Source organism: Pan troglodytes, chromosome 19, assembly GCF_028858775.2.
Source record: "Pan troglodytes isolate AG18354 chromosome 19, NHGRI_mPanTro3-v2.0_pri, whole genome shotgun sequence".
In the NCBI taxonomy this organism is placed as follows: Eukaryota; Metazoa; Chordata; class Mammalia; order Primates; family Hominidae; genus Pan; species Pan troglodytes.
In genome coordinates, this window is record NC_072417.2 from 89,063,596 (window position 1) to 89,084,717 (window position 21,122).

Consider the following 21,122-nt stretch of genomic DNA (forward strand, 5'->3'; position numbering starts at 1 on the left):
GGTGAGACAGGAGTTGTTCAAGGCTGCAGTAAGCTATGATCCCACTGCTACACTCCAGCCTGGGTGACAGTGAGACCCTGTCTCAAAAAAAAAAAAAAAAAAAAAAAAAAAAGGGAGAGTCCAGATTTCTCCCAACTGGTTCTCATGAGATTTAATCACTACATCCTGCTGCATCCTATTATGGTCTCCAGGCTCTAGCTTTCTGCCTGTACACACCAAGCTCACAACCTTTTCACTGCCTGAGTAGCAGCTAACAAGTGTCCAGAGCTTTACAGTTCCTAGACTGCATGCACGGATACCAGGGCATGCTGCTTCCCCCAACACAGAATGTTCTTCACTCTCGCAAATCCTTCAAGGTCAAGCCTCCTCCGTGTGGGCTTACTGACTTCCCTGTCAAAAGCCTTCAAGCTCAAGTCTCCTTTCCAAGGCTTTAGAATGCTGAACAGTAAATGATATACAACATTGCACTTTTACTGTAGCATTCCCTGGTTTGCACTGACCAACATTTTCCAATAAGATGAAAGTCAATGAGGTTCAAGGACCATGCCTCCTCTCCTTCTATATCTAGTGTGTCACAACTACTCTGCTGATGTAGCACAAAGCAGCTCTAAACAATACCTATGTGAATGGGCGTGGCTGGGTTCCAATAAAACTTCATTTACACAAAAGGTGGCAGCAGCGTAATTTGGCCCGTAACTGTGAGGAAGACCCGGGGGCCTTGACTACATGTTGCCTGACAGACTAAAAATTATTCAGCAAATGCCAAGCACTGGTGTATTCAGCACTGAAATACAGGACTCTTCTATAATAATTTACACACCAGCCGGGCGCAGTAGCTCACATGTGTAATCCCAGCACTTTGGAAGGCAAGAGGTGGGTGGATCACCTGAGGTCAGGAGTTCAAGACAAGCCTGGCCAACATGGTGAAACCCTGTCTCTACTAAAAATACAAAACTCAGCTGGGCGTGGTGTCACGTGCCTGTAATCCCAGCTACTCCGGAGGCTGAGGCAGGAGAAGCTTGAACCCGGGAGGCGGAAGTTGCAGTGAGGTGAGATCACACCACTGCACTCCAACCTGGGCAACAGAGTGAGACTCCGTCTCAAAAAAAAAAAAAAAAAAAAAAAAATTACACACCACTCAACCACTCAATTTCATTAAGATATATTGATATATGCATCTAGTTTCAGACATTGAAATTTATATTCTAGAAACCTTACCTAATAATCAATTAGATTCTAATCACTGACTTCAACATTTGCCATCCCAACAGGTTTTTTTTTTTTTTTTGGTTTTAAAAAGCAGAGTTTAATAGGCAAGAAGGGAGAAGGAAGAAGCTTCCCTGTACAGAGACAGAGGAAGGGGGGCTCCAAAGCTGAGATAGTGAATCTCACCCCCTCCTTTTTTTTTTTTTTGAGATGGAGTGTCACTCTTGTTGCCCAGGCTGAAGTGCAATGGTGTGATCTTGGCTCACTGCAACCTCTGCCTCCCGGGTTCAAGTAATTCTTGTGCCTCAGCCTCCTGAGTAGCTGGGATTACAGGCGCCTGCCACCATGCCCAGCTAATTTTTATATTTTTAGTAGAGTAGGGGTTTTGCCATGTTGGCCAGGCTGGTCTTGAACTCCTGACCTCAGGTGATCCACCCGCCTTGGCCTCCCAACATGCTGGGATTATAGGCGTGAACCACTGCACCTGGCCCCAACACAGTTCTTGAACAACCTAATGTATCTCTTTGAGCCTCAGTTTCCTTGCCTTAGAACACAGAATAGTAAACAATGCCCATCCCACAGAGATAATTAAAAGGTTTGGCATGAAGTCTACCACGTCATTATTCAATAAATGTATTAGCAAGAAGTAATTTGCAACTAGCATGGAGCAGTCAATACCTATTATCGGTCAGAAGCTCTTCAGTCACTTTCTTCCCTGTGAATTTGTGTCTGTTCCCCATCTTGAAGTTGAGTGTTTTTCGAAGACGTCTTTGTCTACGGGAACAGTAGCCCCTGTAAGAAACCACAAACAAAACTCACTCAGCCAAGCTGAGAGTATTTTGAATAATAAATTCTGCAATAAGGCAAGGTCAAGGGTCAATGGTTTGGGGTATTATACTTATGGTTACTAGAATTATCACATATCAGCTTCCAAACATTTTTTTCTTTTCTTTGAGACAGAGTCTGGCTCTGTCACCCAGGCTGGAGTGCAGTGGTGTGATCTTGGCTCACTGCAGCCAGGCTCAGTCAATCCTCCCACCTCAGCCTCCTGGGTAGATGGGACCACAGAGGTGTACCACCACACATGGCTAATTTTTGTACTTTTTGTAGAGACAGGGTTTCACTATGTCACCCAGGCTGGTCTCGAAGTCCTTGGACTCCAGCAATCCGCCCACCCCAGCCTTCCAAAGTGCTGGGATTACAGGCATGAGCCACCATGCCCGGCCCTAAACATTTATTGAACAACTAAAACATGGAGGGCAATATGATTGGTATTATAGGAAACACAAAGAGATGGAGGACACAGTGCCCAAGTTCAAGGAACCCACATTAAAATTGAGGAGAATCATGCAGAGAAAATGGCAACCAAGAAAACAAGGCAAATGTCAAGTTGAAAGGACATGGGTAATCATTCTCTTGTTAGCACCTTCAGCTGCAGTGGACTGATGGCGGGGCCTAGAAAGAATGAGGGGCTGGGTGCAGTGGCTCACACCTGTAATCCCAGCACTTTGGGAGGCCTAGGTGGGCGGATCACTTGATGTCAAGAGTTCGAGACCAGCCTGCCGAACATGCAGAAACCCCCGTCTCTACTAAAAATACAAAATTAGCCAGTTGTGGTGGCACATGCCTGTAATCCCAGCCTACTCGGGAGGGTGAGGCAGGACATTCGCTTAAACTCAGGAGGTGGGGGTCGCGTTGAGCCAAGATTGCGCCATTGCACTTCAGCCTGGGCAACAACAGCAAAACTCCGTCTCAAAAAAAAAAAAAATTAGCCAGGCATGGCGGGCGGGCGCCTATAATTCTAGCTACTCGGGAGGCTGAGGCAGAGAACTGCTTAAACCCGGGAGGTGGAGGTTGCAGTGAGCCGAGAACACGCCATTGCACTCCAGCCTAGGCAACAGAGCAAGACTGCGTCTGAAAAAAAAAAAAGAAGAAGAATAATGAGGAGGATTCTAATGAATGTAAAGAAAGCAGGGAAAGGGGCATCCTGAGGAAGACTAAGATGACACCAAACATATGGAGAAAGAACTGCAGGCAGGTCTGAAGAAAAGTGAGGAAGCCAATTAGGTTATTGCCAAGAAGCACTACAAATGTCACCTCTATGCCAAGCCTCCTCCTCTATGCTCATGTAGCTCTTTATTCTTCCTTCTATTACAGTGTGTGACATTATAATTATGTTCTCACATAGTTGTCCACTAATATAAATCCCTTTAGTGCAGGGAGAATTATTTTTTTGAGACAGAGTCTCACTATGTTGCTGTTGCCCAGGCTGGGCTCGAACTCCGGGGCTTAAGCAATTCTCGGGCCTCATCCTCCCAAAGTAACTGGCACTATGGCATGTGCCACCATTCCAGCTAGGATTTCAGTTTTAAATTTTCCACAATGCTTACCACAGTGTCTAATATGCAGATGTTCAATACATACATTTTGACTAAATTAGTTTAAAATATATATATAAATAAATAAATAAATATATATATAATTGCACCAACCTTTAAGTCAAAGTAATACAGCACATAATTTACAATACAAAATGATATTTCAATACTACTTCAGGGGGCCGGGTGTGGTGGTTCACGCCTGTAATCCTAGCACTTTGGGAGGCTGAGGCAGGCAGATCACTTGAGGTCAGGAGTTCGAGACCAGCCTGGGCAACACGGTGAAACCCCATCTCTACTAAAAATACAAAAATTAGCCAGGCATGGTGGTGCATGCCTGTAGTCCCAGGTACTCGGGAGGCTGAGGCAGGAGAACTGCTTGAACCCGGAAGGTGGAGGTTGCAGTACACCGAGATCGTGCCACTGCATTCCAGACTGGGTGACAGACCAAGACTCTGTCTCAAAAAAATAAGTAAATAAATAAAATGAAATAAAAATAAATAAATAGGCCAGGCACGTTGGCTCACACCCGTAATCCCAGTACTTTGGGAGGCTGAGGCAGGTGGATCACCTGAGGTCAGGAGTTCAAGACCAGCCTGGCCAACATGGTGAAACCTTGTCTCTACTAAAAATTAGCCGGGCATGGTGGCATGTGCCTTCAGTCCCAGCCACTCAGGAGGCTGAGGCAGAAGAATCACTTGAACCCGGGAGGCAGAGGTTGCAGTGAGCCGAGATCGCGCCACTATACTCCAGCCTGGGCAACAGAGTGAGACTCCGTATCAAAAATAAATAAAATAAATACTACTTCAGCATCTCAATCAAAGCTACCAGGGTATAGATTATTTAAAAGAAAGAAAAAAAAAGAAATAGGCCAGACACGGTGGCTCACGCCTGTAATTCCAACACTTTGGGAAGCTGAGGTGGGTGGATCACCTGAGGTCAGGAGTTTGAGACCAGCCTGGCCAACATGGCGAAACCCCATCTCTACTAAAAATACAAAAATTAGCCAGGCATGGTGGCACATGCCTATAATCCCAGGTACTCTGGAGGCAGAAGCAGGAGAATCACCTGAACCCAGCACTGGGAGCACTCTGCACTCCAGCCTGGGTGACAGAGTGAGACTCCATCTCAAAAGAAAAAAAAAAAAAACAGCTACTCAGGAGGCTGAGGCAGGAGAATCGCTGGAACCCAGGAGGTGGAGGTTGCAGTGAGCCAACATTGCGCCACTGCACTCCAGCCTGGCGACAGAGCGAGACTCCGTCTCAAAAAAAAAAAAAAAAAACAAAGCAAACAAACAAACAAAAAATGCTCTAGACTTTCTAGTATATTTGCTGATATAGCAGAGTAAACAGGATATTAACAAAAGCAAAGCAAGTCCCACAATGATTTCCAAACATCTTGTATGTGATACTAACCTGTACCTCTGAAAATCTCCATGCCGTAAACCATGCTGCTGCTGGGATTCCTTAATAATCTGAAGAACTAGAGTCGAGATTAAGGAAAATCTTACGATGGCAAGAATCCAAACAAATCAAAACCTGTACCATCAGTCTCTATCTGTGTCAAACCACAACACATTAAACATTTGTGAAATATAGCCAGGTACGGTGGCTCATGCCTGTAATCCCAGCACTTTGGGAGGCCGAGGCGGGTGTATCACCTGAGGTCAGGAGTTCAAGACCAGTCTGGCCAGCATGGTGAAACCCCGTCTCTACTAAAAACACAAAAAATTAGCCAGGCGCAATGGCTAGCACCTGTAATCCCAGCTACTCGGGAGGCTGAGGCAGGAGAATCGCTTGAACTTGGAAGGCAGAGGTTGCAATGAGCCAAGACAGCGCCACTGCACTCCAGCCTAGATGAGAGTGAGATTCAGTCACACATGCACACGCGCACACACACACACACATTTGTGAAATATTTAGTACACTGGTGAGATCTTTTGTAACCATTTTCAATATCTATCTTGTCACAGGACAGGGCTAACCTACAGGAAAATTGATTGCCTGAACTGTTACTACTTGCAAACTGAAAAAGGAGGGCACTACTGGCCACTGGAAACTGCCAAAACCCAGTTTAAATTAAGCTGATGGATTCTAAATGCTGACTATAATTGGGGTGCTTCACACCAATTAACACCTAGACCCCACATTTTATTCATTCAGATTCAGGTTATAAATGACATGTACTAAGCCTCCATTTGCATAATCTCCAACACCTGCCAAATCTAACTTTCCTTAACAGCTGTGATGCTTAGAGAGTCTATGATTAGCACATGTCAACCAAGCTAGGCTACAGTTTGCATAAAAGTATTAAGGTTTTTCTTTTAAAAGAAGAATGTCCAAATTCTCCTTTTAATAATCTTAAAATATTTAAGATTATGTACTAAACTTTAGAAAGTCGAATGACCTTCATCTATATAGGTATAGTTTTAATGTTTCCTCAACACTTCTCTAGAGACATATTTTAAAATAGTGAACGCTAAAAGGACTCTTTAAATTACTAAAAAGGGACAAAGAGATATAAAGGTCTCAGTAAAATCAGGGCTTGCTAACGTCTACTTGGAACTATTACCAGTAATTCAAAATATTTAACTCCAAACCCCTGAGAACTTTAAGCACATTAAGATGTCAAGTTGAATGTGTTATTTCAGAAACTCGCCTACATTTTCTCCATTTGTTATTCATTTCAAAAGGTCACAAACTAGTACCACAAGCACTTGGTTGAGATACACACTGATGGAAACTAGAAACCGATTCCTCCAGCTTATATGAATGACTGTCAGCAAGATCAAATGCCTACAGACCGATCAGAAAAAAATGACACAATCGATATTAACTACGGTAACTTACAATCAAAATGGGCAACAAGCTTTTCCTGAGTCAATCTTTACCTCCACTTTCAAAGTATCAAGCTGTAGGTTTTACTACTCAGTCTACGACGACTGTCAGACAAGAGTATTAAGCCAAATGTCAAGACTGCAGTTTCCTCTCCCCAGTTCAGTGGCTCAAGGTGCCAAAGCAAGGTGCTCAAGGTGTCACTTGGTCACAAGCCCTCCAACTGGACAACTGCGGGGCACCAGGGGAAACCCGCCTGATATCCCAGTGCCACTGGAAGAAACGGACCTAGCCAGGACGGCGAGGGGGACACGAGGAAAGACTAGTTGAGAGACAGACCCCCCCCCCGGAATTCTGAGCACCAAAAGGTAAGGGCGAGAGAAACTGCAACCCTCGGCCTCTCCTGCCAGGACTTGTCGGGACCCGCCGCCTCTCCCGCCCCCAGCCCTCCAGTTCGACACGTAATCATTGCGAGTTAGGCCCGATTACTCTAGGATACTCTCCAAACTCAGGCTATCCCCAAATTCTTTGTTTGCCTTCGATCCGGCCGAAGGGCGTTCGTTTTCTTTATTTTCTTCCCCTCCGGCACCACGTCCACCGCCGCTACCGCCGCCGCCACTGCCGCCGCCGCCGCCGCCGCCTGGGACCTGCTTCTCAGCAGCCATCTTGCCCCTGCGCCGCAGAGCAAGACGGGATAGGGGAGGCGGGACGACCTGGGCGGGTGAGAGCTGGACCTGCCTGGCCGGGCTGATGGGATAGCGGCGGACTCCGCCGCCGTCGGCCCTTGCTGCAGCAGGGCGCCATGTGCTGGAGCGCGCCTGCGCGAGGGATCCTGTCATCTCGGGTCCGGAATTGTGGCTGGCTAGGTGGGGACTTGAGGCCGCAGTGAGACCGTGGCTGCTGAGATCTCAGGGGCAGTCCCACCTCCCACCCACTAAGGGCGGAGAACCGGAGGTGGACCCCAGGTCCTGCATCCTGGACTGGGGATCTGGTTCACGTCCTGCCCAGCAGAAGGCAGGAGACCAAAGATACTGGATTTCGGGGTGTCTGCATCCCCAGGGACTCAAGAGATGGGGTCCTCCCTACCGGAACGGGACACCCCCGTCCGTAAGGGACCCGCCTCTGCCTGCCCTTTCCTCTGAGGCTGGCCGTAAGAAAGCTAAGCCGGAGGAAGCGCTGCCCAGTCAGCAGACGGTGTCCTAACGGGGGGACTTTCTCAGACCGCTTGGGGCCGTGGACCACTGCACTTTGGGGCCGTCAGTCCAAAGAGGGAGAAGTGTTGAGACATGGGAAAATATGAATTTTTGCTTTGCACCTTCTAGAGTCTGAGACCTGGGATTCCAATCCCCGCTCCGTCATTAGCGGCAGGGACATGTTGGGCATGTAACTTAATCTCCCTGTAAATCTGTTCCTTCATCTATGAAATGGGGATAACCAATTTAAGTGGTTGTTAGGAAAATTAAATGACGGATTTTTTTTTTTTTTTTTTTTAGATAGAGTTTCGCTCTTGTTGCCCAGGCTGGAGTGCAATGGTGTGATCTCGGCTCACTGCAACCTCTGCCTCCTGGGTTCAAGCCATTCTCCTGCCTCAGCCTCCCGAGTAGCTGGGATTACAGGCGCCTGCCACCACGTCCCGCTAATTTTTGTATTTTTAGTGGAGACGGAGTTTCACCATGTTGGCCAGGCTGGTCTCGAACGCCTGACCTCAGGTGATCCGCCTGCCTCGGCCTCCCAAAGTGCTGGGATTACAGGCGTGAGCCACCGCTCCCGGCCTCAGAGGTCAGGCGTTCCAGACCAGCCTGGCCAACATGGTGAAACCCCGTCTCTACCAAAAATACAAAAATTAGCTGGGTGTGCTGGCGGGCGCCAGTAATCCCAGCTACTCGGGAGGCTGAGCGCTTAAAACTCAGGAGGTGGAGGTTGCAGTGGGCTGAGATCGGGCCACTGCACTCCAGCCTGGGTGAGGGAGTGAGACTGTCTCAAAAAAAAAAAAAAAAAAAAAAAAAGTAAGTGTCTGGCCAGGTGTGATGGATCACACCTGTAATCACAGCACTTTGGGAGGCCAGGCTGAAGATTGCTTGAGGCCAGGAGTTCAAGACCAGCCTGGGCAACATAGTGAGACCCCTGTCTCCGCGCACACACACACACACACACACACACACACAAATAAAATTAGCCAGGAGTGGTGGCACCCACCTGTAGTCCCGGTGACTTGAGAGACTGAGATAGAAGGATTGCTTGAGCCTAGGAGTTTGAGGTTACAGTGAGTTATGATCATGCCACTGCACTCCAGGCTGGGTGACAGAACAAGACCCTATCTCTAAAAATAAGTAAATAAATTTTTTTAAAAAGTAAGTGTCCCAAATGTTCATTGATAAGTGAATGGAAAAATAGAATGTGGTATAATGATACAATGGAATATTATTTGACCATAAAAAGGAGTGAAGTGGCCAGGCGTGGTGGCTCATGCCTGTTATCCCAGCATTTTGGGAGGCCGAGGCAGGTGGATCACCTGAGGTCGGGAGTTCAAAACCAGCCTGACCAACATGGAGAAAACCCATCCCTACTAAAAATACAAAATTAGCTGAGTGTGGTGCGCATGCCTGTAATCCCAGCTACTCAGGAGGCTGAGGCAGAAGAATTACTTAAACCCGGGAGGCAGTGGTTGTGGTGAGCCGAGATCGTGCCATTGCACTACAGCCTGGGCAACAACAGTGAAACTCCATCTCAAAAAAAAAAAAAGGAGTGAAGTACTGATTATGCTACAATGTGGATGAACTTTGAAAAACATCATGCTAAATGAAAGAAGCCACACACAAAAGGCCACATATTGTATGATTTTGTTTATATGCAATGTTAAGTATAGGCAAATCTCTAGAGTCAAAAAGTAGATCGGTGGTTGTCTGGGCCTGTGGAGATGGGGTGGGGATGGAGATGGGAGATTGGAGACTAAGGGCTAATGGGTATGAGTTTCTTTTGGTGGGGAAGAAAATGTTCTATAAGTGATTGTGGCAACTGTCACACAACTCTGTGAATATACTAAAAGCCAAATGAACACTTTAAATGGGCAAATGGTATGATATGTGAATTCTATTTCTATTTTTCTTTTCTTTTTTCTTTTTTCTTTTTTTTGAGACGGAGTCTCACTCTGTCGCCCAGGCTGGAGTGCAGTGGTGCAGTCATGGCTCACTGCAGCCTCCACCTCCCAAGTTCAAGCGATTCTTCTGTCTCAGCCTCCCAAGTAGGTGGGACTACAGGTGCATGCCACCACGCTTGGCTAATTTTTTTTTTTTTTTTTTGTATTTTTTAGTAGAGACGGGGTTTCACCATATTGGCCAGGCTGGTCTCGAACTCCTGACCTCGTGATCCACCTGCCTCGGCCTCCCAAAGTGCTGGGATTACAGGTGTGAGCCACTGCACCCAGCCATGACATGTGAATTATATTTCGACAAAGCTGTTACCCAAAAAAAGTGGGATTATGTTAGTCCTCTAGTCAAAACCATGCACTGCCACCTCATTTTATGGAGACTACATGCCACAATCCTTAGATTGGGGGAGAAAATATCCCTACACGCTATGTGTCTCATGTCTCCTACCAATCCCCTTGCTGGTTCAGCTCAGGTCATACCATCTTCCCTGCCTCAGGAACACAGGCACGCTCCTACCTTATGGCCTTTGCACTGGCTGTGGTCTCTCTCTCTGAAATGCTTTTCTGGCCAGGCACGGTGGCTCATGTCTGTAATCCCAGCACTTTGGGAGGCTGAAGTGGGAGGATCGCTTGAGCCCAGGAGTTCAAGACCAGCATGGGGAACACAGGGAGACTCCATCTCTAACAAAAGAAAAGAGGCTGAGCACAGTGGCTCACGCCTGTAATCCCAGCACTTTGGGAGGATAAGGCAGGCGGGTCACCTGAGGTCAGGAGTTTGAGACAGCCTGGCCAATATGGTGAAACCCCATCTCTACTAAAAATACAAAAAATTAGCTGGGTGTGGTGGTGCATGCCTGTAGTCCCAGGTACTCAGGAGGCTGAGGCAGAAGAATTGCTTGAGCCCTAAAGACGGAGGTTGCAGTGAGCTGAGATCGCACCACTGCACTCCAACCTGGGTGATAGAGTAAGACTCCATCTCAAAAAAAATAAAAAAGAAAAGAAAGAGAAGAAATGCTCTTCCCCTACATATTCGCTTTGCTAGCCCATCACCTCCTTCAAGTCTTTGCTCAAATGTCAACTTAATGAGGTCTGCCTGACCATCCTGCTTTAAAGTGTACCATCACCACCACCCTGGTACTCCCAAATCCCCTTACTCTAAACTACTTTTCCCACAAGTACTTATCAACTTGCAATAGCTTAATACGTTATGTTTATTGTATGTCTCTGTTGCTAGAAAGTTCACAGAGGACCTTGATCTTTGTAGAGCTCACTGGTATAGTATATCCTAAGGACACAGAACAGTGCCTAGTAAGGAGCAGCTGCTTAATAAATATTTGTTGAATAAATAAATGGTAAGCATCTCATAAACACAAACTGTTATCATCTTCCTGTTCAATGAGTAGGCAGGCAGGGCAGGGGTGTGAATAAGCTTTCCTTACCAAGAGGAGGGGGTAGCTGGGCTCCTGAGAGGCCTTTTTCTTGGGGGAAAAAAGAGGAAAAAGAATATTCTTGACACTGGGCCCTAGGGACCAGGACAGGGGAAGGTGAGGCAGAACCTGCAGAGACAGAAGGTGGTGATTTTCAGACCCAGCGGACTGCGAGGCTTAAGTTCTACTTAAATAGTAATGATTCATTGTCCCAAATGCTTGATGCAGAAGCAAATGTTTAAGTTTTATTGCAACCTAAACACCATCCAGGGAAATGCTGCTTGTGCGTGGAACTCTACTATCTTTTTTGTTTTGTTTTGTTTTGTTTTGTTTTTTTGAGATGGAGTCTCACTCTGTCGCCCAGGCTGGAGTGCAGTGGTGCGGTCTCGGCTCGCTGCAAGCTCCGCCTCCCAGGTTCACGCCATTCTCCTGCCTCAGCCTCCCAGGTAGCTGGGACTACAGGCGTCCACCACTACGCCCGGCTAATTTTTTGTATTTTTAGTAGAGACGGTGTTTCACCGTGTTAGTCAGGATGGTCTCGATCTCCTGACCTCGTGATCCGCCCGCCTCGGCCTCCCAAAGCGCTGGGATTACAGGCGTGAACCACCGCGCCCGGCCCTGAACTCTATTTTGAATTTCCTCAAGGTATACGGAATAAGGTCAGGAGAAAAAGAATAAGGATCTGATGCATTCAGATTTAACTAACTCTCCCATACATCTCATTCCTTTCTCAGCAGATCCCTCTTAGAAGGAAGTGTTACCATTTCCTTGTTACAGCTGAGGAAACTGAGGCATGGAGCCAAAGACAGAGCCTGACACAATAGATGCTCAGTATATTGGATTGAATCGGAGGGAAAACGTTCAATGGGTAAGAGAAGGGAAAAAGGTGGCCGGGCTCGGTGGCTTACGCCTGTAATCCCAGCACTTTGGGAGGCCGAGGTGGGCGGATCACTTGAGGTCAGGAGTTTGAGACCAGCTTGGCCAACATGGTGAAACCCCATTTCTACTAAAAATACGAAAATAAGCCAGGCGTGGTGGTGGGCGCCCGTCATCCCAGCTACTCGGGAGGCTGAGGCAGGAGGATCGCTTGAACCCGGGAGGCGGAGGTTGCAGTGATCCGATATCATGCCACTACACTCCAGCCTGGGCGACAGAGTGAGACTCTGTCTCAACAAATACAAATACAAAAAACTAGCCAGACGTTGTGGCGGACGCCTGTAGTCCCAGCCCCTCAGAAGGCCGAGGCAGGAGAACCGTTTGAACCTGGGAGACGGAGGTTGCAGTGAGCCGAGATCGCGCCACTGCACTCTAGCCTGGGCGAAAGAGCCAGACTCCGGGGCCCCTCATCCGCCTCCGCCCCGCGTTTCCTCCCCCCGATCTCCCAGGGGTCCTCTTTTGAGGGCACCCCAGCCCCTCGACGGTCCCGGGATATCCTGCACGCCTGCCAGGCTGCAGGGAAGCGCCGAGGCGCGCGGAGTGCGAGGTCCGTGCTCCCTGCGGCGCGGCGCGGCGCACACGCAGGGTCCGGGGTCGACCCCTCCACCGCTCCGGCGTCTGCCGGGGAAGTCAGTCCGCCTGGTCAGCCCAGAACCCCCGACTGCGGGGGCTGGAGCTCGGAAGCAGGTACAAGCGCCACTCTCCGCCTGCGCCGTGGAATGCGCGCCGGGACCACTCCGCAGCCCTTCCCCCAGCGCCGCCGGCCGCTGCTGGGGACAACCTCGCCCTCCTGTCTCTTGCTCCTCCTCCTGACCCCAGCGCACCCCCATCCCCGCCCCAGATGCGGCAAGGCTCCCTCCGCCTTCAGCCCGGCAGAGTCGCACTAGGAGTTGCAGCGGCCGCAGCCCCGGGAGCTTCCCGCTCGCGGAGACCCAGACGGCTGCAGGAGCCCGGGCAGCCTCGGGGTCGGCGGCACCATGAACGTCTCGGGCTGCCCAGGGGCCGGGAACGCGAGCCAGGCGGGCGGCGGGGGAGGCTGGCACCCCGAGGCGGTCATCGTGCCCCTGCTCTTCGCGCTCATCTTCCTCGTGGGCATCGTGGGCAACACGCTGGTGCTGGCGGTGCTGCTGCGCGGCGGCCAGGCGGTCAGCACCACCAACCTGTTCATCCTTAACCTGGGCGTGGCCGACCTGTGTTTCATCCTGTGCTGCGTGCCCTTCCAGGCCACCATCTACACCCTGGACGGCTGGGTGTTCGGCTCGCTGCTGTGCAAGGCGGTGCACTTCTTCATCTTCCTCACCATGCACGCCAGCAGCTTCACGCTGGCCGCCGTCTCCCTGGACAGGTGAGCCAGCGCCTTGGCCTCCCTGGGAGATGGGCATCCACGCGGGGGATGGAGCGGGAGGCGGGACTGGGGATCAAGAAGGGACGCGCAGAGTGGGACAGGACACTAAGAAGGCAGTGGAAGACAAGCGGGCGCGGAGGAGGAAAAAGAGGAATAAGAATGGGGGACCGTGGTGTCCCTCGGTTAGATGAGTCCTGGGGCCTGGAAGCCTGGAGAATGTGGCTCTCCAGCGCCGCCCGTGCCTGACAACGCGCAGCGTTTCCCAGTACGACGCGTTTGTGCGCGTTCATCTCGCTTGAGCTTAATGCCCCCCGTGAGGGTGGGATAGGACAAAGTGCCCAATATACAGAAGAGTTGAGTTCCTAAGTAACTCGCTCAGAGTCGCCAGCCAGGGATCGGGTGCGTGAAGTGACCGTCTGTCTCCTGCAGCCAACTTCAGGCGCCTCCACTGCGCTCGCCTCCAAGCCACGGTTTGGTTGGTTGGTGCAGCTGGCTCAGGTCCAGGCTGTGGATCTTGGGTCCTTTGCAAGGATCCACTCCGGAGTCCCAGCGAGCGTGCCTAAAGGTCCCTAGCTCAGTCCCAGCCCACTCTGCCTCTCGCCTCCAAACAAAACAAAACAAAATAAAATCCAAAACAAGTCGGGGCCGGGAGAGGAGGGTGCCCTGGGGTTCTTCCTCCCCAGCCAGAGGAGAGCGAGAGAGGCACATGCGGGAGAGCGCGGGACTCAGGTGGAGCTTGAAAGGACACTGGGATGGTTCCTGGGGAGGAAATCCGGGTATTTCCCCTCTCCATCCTCTGGAAAAACAGAGAGGCGAGGCCAGACTGCCCCCACACCTCCTGTAGCCACTGAGCGCGAAGTGCGTTGGTTCCGAGCGCGCTGGTGGGATCCACAAAGCTCGCATTCTCTCAGGAATCCCCTGAGAAATTAACTGTCCCTTGCCCAACATGTCTTCTCCAGGCTGTCTGCTAGAGCCTCAGGCGCCTCCGCCCTCCCTCCCGCGGCACCGTCACCAGTGGGTAGTCACAGCCTCCCGGAGCCCATAGCCGGTTCTCCAACCTTTAGTCTTCAGTGGCTTTGGGGTGCCCTCTCAGTGGAGACTGTGGTTGCAGTCTCCGGGGGCAGCGGGAGAATGGCTTGAAGGCACACCTTTCCTGCTGCCGGGCCCGCCCCATTTCCAGGCTCCGCTGAGTGTCTGGGACACGCTGGGAGGCCCCCACCTCCGCCCTCACGCCGAGCCTCACCCCCACCTCCTCTGTGTGCGGTGTAACCATGCGCTAAGGACCTTCCTCGAGAGCAGCCTTGGGACCGAGGTGCAGGGGTCGCGGCCCTCCAGCATGAATGCGCCCGCTCAGCCGACGTCTCCCTTCCCGGTCTGACCGCAGGTATCTGGCCATCCGCTACCCGCTGCACTCCCGCGAGCTGCGCACGCCTCGAAACGCGCTGGCAGCCATCGGGCTCATCTGGGGGCTGTCGCTGCTCTTCTCCGGGCCCTACCTGAGCTACTACCGCCAGTCGCAGCTGGCCAACCTGACCGTGTGCCATCCTGAGTGGAGCGCCCCTCGCCGCCGCGCCATGGACATCTGCACCTTCGTCTTCAGCTACCTGCTTCCTGTGCTGGTTCTCGGCCTGACCTACGCGCGCACCTTGCGCTACCTCTGGCGCGCCGTCGACCCGGTGGCCGCGGGCTCGGGTGCCCGGCGCGCCAAGCGCAAGGTGACACGCATGATCCTCATCGTGGCCGCGCTCTTCTGCCTCTGCTGGATGCCCCACCACGCGCTCATCCTCTGCGTGTGGTTCGGCCATTTCCCGCTCACGCGCGCCACTTATGCGCTTCGCATCCTCTCGCACCTGGTCTCCTACGCCAACTCCTGCGTCAACCCCATCGTTTACGCGCTGGTCTCCAAGCACTTCCGCAAAGGCTTCCGCACGATCTGCGCGGGCCTGCTGGGCCGTGCCCCAGGCCGAGCCTCGGGCCGTGTGTGCGCTGCCGCGCGGGGCACCCACAGTGGCAGCGTGCTGGAGCGCGAGTCCAGCGACCTGTTGCACATGAGCGAGGCGGCGGGGGCCCTTCGTCCCTGCCCCGGCGCTTCCCAGCCATGCACCCTCGAGCCCTGTCCTGGCCCGTCCTGGCAGGGCCCAAAGGCAGGCGACAGCATCCTGACGGTTGATGTGGCCTGAAAGCACTTAGCGGGCGCGCTCGGATGTCACAGAGTTGGAGTCATTGTTGGGGGACCGTGGGGAGAGCTTTGCCTGTTAATAAAACGCACAAACCATTTCACACACAGTGACAGCGCTGTTTCGCGTTTCTCATTGTCTTGAGACTCTGGGAAGAAGCCTCTGGGGCTTCACAGAGGGGCTCCCTAGGGGTAAGTGCAGGACCCTTTGCAGAGCTACCAGGAAAGAGGGCTGACCACACCTCAGGCAGCCGGGTTACAATCCGCATAAAAATCTGAGTCTGGGGAGCGTGCGACAGAGGCAGGCAGATTGTTTAAGGCGTTCGATAAAGTCGGTTGATGACAGACACAGATGTGTGTTCCCAGCCGCATTTGTGCTCTGGTGTGTGACAGGTCTGTCCTTGCCTGCTTTCAGCTCCCAGGGCCCCTTTGAGTCTGGGCAGCCCAGTCAGTCCCCGTCCATTTTTGGCCTTAGCTTTTCCTTCCCTGGCTACATCTGGGCCAGGATCGTCTCCAGCGGCTGTTTCACTCCGGGGGGGGGGGGGGGGGGGGCCAGGAAAGTCTTTCCCTGGCAGGTTGGGCTCCAGGTGCACAGCACTGCTGGGCTGGCGCAAGCTGAGAATCCACTTCAGGACAAGAATGTCCCAGGGCTTTGCTCATGAGTTGGCCTTTACCTGTTGTCAGGTAGAACTCCCTTCCCAGAGGTTTTTTTTGCTTCTGTTTTTTTTTTTTTTTTTTTTTTTTTTTGGTTGTTGTTGTTTGTTTTTCTTTTGAGACGGAGTTTTGCTCTTGTTGCCCAGGCTGGAATGCAATGGCACAATCTTGGCTCACCGCAACCTCTGCCTCCCAGGTTCAAGTGATTCTCCTGCCTCAGCCTCCTGAGTAGCTGAGCTTACAGGCGTCGACCACCATGGACGCTAATACGGCTAATTTCTGTATTTTTAGTAGATACGGGGTTTCACCATATTGGCCAGGCTGGTCTCAAACTCCTGACCTCAGCTTCCCAAAGTGCTGGGATTACCAGAGTTCTTTTGTTCTTTTTGTTGTTGTTGTTGGGGGGAAGTGGGGTGGAAGGCAGAGTCTCACTCTGTCGCTCAGACTGGAGTGCAGTGTTGCAATCTTGGCTCACTGCAACCTCCACTTCCTGGGCTCAAGTGATCCAGCTTCAGCCTCCTGAGTAGCTGGGACTACAGGTGCATGCCACCACGCCCAGCTAACTCTTGTGTTTTTGATAGAGACAGAGTCTCCCTATGTTACTCTGGTCTCAAACCCCTGGGCTCAAGCAGTCTGCCCTCCTTGGTCTCCCAAAGTGCTGAGATTACAGGCATGAGCCACCACGTCCAGGGTTCTTGAGCCAAGGCTCTACACAAAATCACTTCAGTGTTTAAGGAGAGCAAGGGGACTCTCAAGGCTGTCCCCATCTCACATCGTTAAGCACAGAACACTCTGCCCAAAGGTTTGGGTCTTAGGTAGACTGGTGTCAGCCACCGAAATGCAGGGGACACTCATGGGCCCTGATTGGAAGTACAAAGTCGGTGAGAGGTAGAGGTCCTACACCTGCCAGGTCCCCCTGGGCCGGCATTGAGCGTCTCAATGGGTTCCAGGTGGTGGAAATGGAGCGGGACAGGGACACCAAGGCAGGTGCAGTGTGGGCGGGGCTGGGTCCTGGGCTTTATCTTTGAGCGTTTGCGGAACTGGGGCAGGGGCTGCCAAGTCCACGGCCCCAGAGTCCTTGCCCAGAGCAGCTGCCTCTGGCTAATTGCTCAGCTGCCAGAGAAGTGACTGGAATAGAGGTTGTAGGTTAGGCACCGCTGCTCCCTCCAGTCCCTCCGTGCAGCCGATGATGGCCCTATGGTCCCTGCTCCATCTCACCTTCCTGGGGTTCAGCATTACCTTGCTGTTGGTCCATGGGCAGGGCTTCCAAGGGACAGCAGCCAGTAGGTGGAGGGCAAGGTCATAAGCTTTGGGATTTGGGCCCTAGGGCACCTGAGTGACCTTGACTTTTCTCTCTCAGTCTGGCCATCCCTCTTCAACGTCAACTTGTCCAAGAAGGTTCAGGAAAGCATCCAGATCCCGAACAATGGGAGTGCGCCCCTGCTCGTGGATGTGCAGGTGTTTGTCTCCAACGTGTTTAATGTGGTAAGTGCCTCTAGGCCAAGGGCCCCAAGTGCTGAGCTGGGCAGGGAACAGGACTCAGCCCTGGATAGTGCTGGGGTCTCCTGCTGCGTTCTTTCAACACAGCGCTCACCCTGAGGTGATGCATTGCCCTTCCCCCAGGACATCCTGCGATACACAATGTCCTCCATGCTGCTGCTTAGGCTGGTGAGCTCCTATGCCTGGGGAGGTGGGATGGGAAAGCCCAGCTGAGTCCAGCTCAGAACTACCAGCCTTCATCAACATGCTGAGCTTAGGGGCATGGATATGTGGAGAGCAGGAGCCTCAGTGGTGCCCTTGTGTCCCCAGTCCTGGCTGGACACTCGCCTGGCCTGGAACACTAGTGCACACCCGCGGCACGCCATCACGCTGCCCTGGGAGTCTCTCTGGACACCAAGGCTCACCATCCTGGAGGCGTAAGTGAGACAGTTCCTGCCCCAGGAATCTGCCGTGCATAGCCCTCCTTTTCCCCATCTACAACCTAGAGGCTGTCTGAGTGAATATGCCCCTCCTGGCGGTCCCCGCCGGACTAGCAGTGCACCTCCACTGCCTCGAATTCCCCTCCCACTGCCAGAACTCTGAAAGCAGCTGGGGTTGGGGGTGGGATGCCAGGGTCTCCCCCCGGCCCCGTCCAAGAAGGGGCTGGGGCTCTGGCTGTGGTGCCTTTCCCCACAGGCTCTGGGTGGACTGGAGGGACCAGAGCCCCCAGGCTCGAGTAGACCAGGACGGCCACGTGAAGCTCAACCTGGCCCTCACCACGGAGACCAACTGCAACTTTGAGCTCCTCCACTTCCCCCGGGACCACAGCAACTGCAGCCTCAGCTTCTACGCTCTCAGCAACACGGGTGCTGACAGGGCAGGGGCTGCAGGGTTGGGGAGGGGAGGAGGAAGGTGGGGGAGGGGAACTCCCAGGTCTGTGGTGCAGGGGCAGGGTGCGGGGCAAGGGGAAGGGGCAAAGGCAGACAGAAGGCGAACTCCCAGGTCTGTGTTTAGAGCAGTCTACTCCAGGCTTAGGCGGGCAGCACCTGCTCTCCCACTGCACCCCCCACTCGAGTGGCAGCCCATCTCTGTGCTCAGTGGTAGCCTCAGGGCCCCTCTCTAGGGTGACACACTCAAAGATTCGCAGCAGCTCTGCAATCCCAGAGGTCCGAGCACATCAGTCTTCTGTCCTCCCCAGAGCAACTGCCCTCCACAGCCATGGTGACTGCAGTGGCTCGGCCCCTTGCAGCAAGGCTAGAGGCTCAGGTTGCCGTGGCCTCACTCCTGGAAACCACCTGAAGGTGCAGCCACCCTGTATAAACCCATCAGGTGACATCTAACTTGGCAGAGAAGTCCTACCCTTCCCTCCATGAGAGACCACAGCGGTAGCCCTGGGGATCCTGCTTCAGCTGTGAGATGATAGACTGACGAGCCTGTGACCACTTCTCCCTCCATCATGAAGTGGTGCAAAGTACATTTATTTTTACAATGAAAGCTCATCTATGAATCTGATAAAGGCCTTCCTTTAACTGGAGACAATTTGGGATGTTGCAAAACAAGGTTTGGGAAGCCCTTCTATGGATCGGTTTTGTCTCCAAGTCTGTCCCTGCCAAAAGCCATCAAAAGTCTCCATCACCCCTGGGCTCCAGTCTGCTACCCCCAGACTTGGCAGCTGGGATCTCTCCTTCCTGGTTCATAGTTCTCATTCCCACCCCTCAGCGATGGAGTTAGAGTTCCAGGCCCACGTGGTGAACGAGATTGTGAGTGTCAAGAGGGAATACGTAGTTTATGATCTGAAGACCCAAGTCCCACCCCAGCAGCTGGTGCCCTGCTTCCAGGTGACGGTGAGTCAAGTCGGGAGGAGGCCGACAGAGGGCTGCTGGAGGCGGGTGGGAGTGAGGATGCACGGCCAGAGGCCAGGCCCCATGCCCCCGATGCCCACCTCCTTCCCCCCCGCCGGGAAGGCCCTGACTTTTCCCCTTCCAGCTGAGGCTGAAGAACACGGCGCTCAAGTCCATCATCGCTCTCTTGGTGCCTGCAGAGGCACTGCTGTTGGCTGACGTGTGCGGGGGGTTGCTGCCCCTCCGGGCCATTGAGCGCATAGGCTACAAGGTGACATTGCTGCTGAGTTACCTCGTCCTCCACTCCTCCCTGGTGCAGGCCCTGCCCAGCTCCTCCTCCTGCAACCCACTGCTCAGTAAGCCCTGCTCCCTTACCCAGCCTGCCCTGTTTCTCCCCGGTCACCCACTGGTGCTCAGCTCGCTGGGCACCAGAGACACAGGGACTGGCCCCTGAGCATCTCCCTGTGCCCTGCCTCCCCCAGTTTACTACTTCACCATCCTGCTGCTGCTGCTCTTCCTCAGCACCATAGAGACTGTGCTGCTGGCTGGGCTGCTGGCCCGGGGCAACCTTGGGGCCAAGAGCGGCCCCAGCCCAGCCCCGAGAGGGGAACAGCGAGAGCACGGCAACCCAGGGCCTCATCCTGCTGAAGGTGGGCAGGGGCTGGGGGGTAAGGAATGAGGCCTAGGTGCACACCTAGGGCTGGGGTGAGGGCCCGGAGGTCCAGGTGTGCGTAGAGGCCCCTTGCATCCACCCTGCTGGCTCTCCTGTCCCTGGTCTCCACCATGTCCTCCTCCCTTAGAAGAAACAGGTCTGGGGCAGGGAGCAAGCTTAGCCTCCCTGAAGTCCCAGGTGACCTCAATCCCCTGATAACCCATGCCTTGCACAGCCTAAGAGGGTGTTTCTTCAACTGAAGATGGCCTGAAATGGGCCAGACCCAAATTTTCATCAGCTGAGAATCTAAGAAAGGAAGCGATACAGGCTGATGACCCCTGGGGTTCACTCTTCCGCTCATGTTGAGGGGACCTTGAAGAACAGCTCCTTTCCCTGTATCTCTCCCCACAGAGCCCCCCAGAGGAGTAAAGGGGTCACAGAGAAGCTGGCCTGAGACTGCTGACCGCATCTTCTTCCTCGTGTATGTGGTTGGGGTGCTGTGCACCCAATTCGTCTTTGCAGGAATCTGGATGTGGGCAGCATGCAAGTCTGACGCAGCCCCTGGAGAGGCTGCACCCCATGGCAGGCGGCCTAGACTGTAAAGGGGCAGGGCCTGGCCTGCACACCTTAGGATGAAGTTTGCTTTCCCATGGCTGGGGGCGGGCCATGACAGGGCCTCTGGATTAAGCCACCCTGAGCTCTCCCTCCGCTAGCACACAAGCACAGAGCGTGAAATAAACCCATCTCCAGTGCAAGTGTGCCTCAAGGGTCAGTCTTCAATCTCGTCCTAAATAGGTGGGGCCCTATTTTTTGCTTCCAACCCCCATTTTGCTCCTTAACTTTTCCCCATTGTCCCTGTCTCCCAGCCCACAGGCAGGCAGCCTAATTGCTCCTTCTGCAACCACGACTGCCTGGCCCTGGGCCAAGAGGCACTGAGGCTGGGGACCAGAGACAGGGGCCTGAGGAAGGCTGTAGAGGGTGGGGCGGAACTCCTCCCCCGAACGCCTCCTGCAGTGTGCTGGACTCTAGGGAAAATGGCCAGTGAG

General features: G+C 52.9%; 3 protein-coding genes across 6 annotated transcripts in view; 2 read left to right on the plus strand and 1 right to left on the minus strand.

The window, feature by feature from the left end:
- Nucleotides 1–7,573, minus strand: part of SRP68 (signal recognition particle 68) — a 34,163-nt gene extending 26,590 nt beyond the window's left edge. For 2 of the 3 annotated variants that reach the window (XR_010153085.1, XM_063799323.1), the window contains exons 1-3: nucleotides 6,918–7,490; nucleotides 5,000–5,066; nucleotides 1,885–1,998 (exon numbers count right to left, since the gene is read on the minus strand). Coding sequence is in view for 2 of the 3 variants with exons in the window: in XM_063799323.1 (XP_063655393.1) it covers nucleotides 1,885–1,998; nucleotides 5,000–5,066; nucleotides 6,918–7,257 (521 nt within the window). In the remaining variant the exon portion in view is untranslated. Of the gene's footprint in view, nucleotides 1–1,884; nucleotides 1,999–4,999; nucleotides 5,067–6,917 lie in introns of all 3 variants that reach the window. The other variant, XM_054670697.2, reaches the window with a different exon arrangement.
- A 4,158-nt stretch (nucleotides 7,574–11,731) lies between these two features.
- GALR2 (galanin receptor 2) lies at nucleotides 11,732–15,563 on the plus strand. Of its 2 annotated transcripts, XM_063799325.1 has the most exons (3): nucleotides 11,732–11,861; nucleotides 13,153–13,274; nucleotides 14,659–15,563. In XM_063799325.1, exons 1-3 carry the CDS (start codon nucleotides 11,787–11,789, stop codon nucleotides 15,452–15,454), a joined length of 993 nt encoding a protein of 330 aa, XP_063655395.1. In that variant the 5' UTR covers nucleotides 11,732–11,786; the 3' UTR covers nucleotides 15,455–15,563. The 2 variants fall into 2 exon arrangements, with proteins under 2 accessions (XP_063655395.1, XP_523721.2); XM_523721.8 differs by lacking the exon at nucleotides 11,732–11,861 and having other exon boundaries at nucleotides 12,804–13,274; nucleotides 14,659–15,560.
- Nucleotides 15,564–17,193: 1,630 nt separating this feature from the next.
- On the plus strand, nucleotides 17,194–20,831 carry ZACN (zinc activated ion channel). Its single transcript, XM_016930931.4, has 9 exons — nucleotides 17,194–17,387; nucleotides 17,465–17,589; nucleotides 17,728–17,772; nucleotides 17,914–18,020; nucleotides 18,280–18,449; nucleotides 19,303–19,427; nucleotides 19,570–19,780; nucleotides 19,907–20,074; nucleotides 20,488–20,831. The coding sequence occupies exons 1-9, from the start codon at nucleotides 17,291–17,293 to the stop codon at nucleotides 20,676–20,678; spliced, it is 1,239 nt and encodes a 412-aa protein (XP_016786420.1). The 5' UTR covers nucleotides 17,194–17,290; the 3' UTR covers nucleotides 20,679–20,831.
- Nucleotides 20,832–21,122: the final 291 nt, after the last annotated feature.

Excerpts from the sequence above, each read along its gene's own strand:
- GALR2 (XM_523721.8), top strand. The coding sequence starts at position 12,907 with ATGAACGTCTCGGGCTGCCCAGGGGCCGGGAACGCGAGCCAGGCGGGC. Across the intron at positions 13,275-14,658 it reads GCCGCCGTCTCCCTGGACAG|GTATCTGGCCATCCGCTACC; the intron begins GTGAGCCAGCGC and ends GTCTGACCGCAG.
- ZACN (XM_016930931.4), top strand. The coding sequence starts at position 17,291 with ATGATGGCCCTATGGTCCCTGCTCCATCTCACCTTCCTGGGGTTCAGC. Across the intron at positions 17,590-17,727 it reads TCTCCAACGTGTTTAATGTG|GACATCCTGCGATACACAAT; the intron begins GTAAGTGCCTCT and ends CCCTTCCCCCAG. Across the intron at positions 17,773-17,913 it reads CCATGCTGCTGCTTAGGCTG|TCCTGGCTGGACACTCGCCT; the intron begins GTGAGCTCCTAT and ends TTGTGTCCCCAG.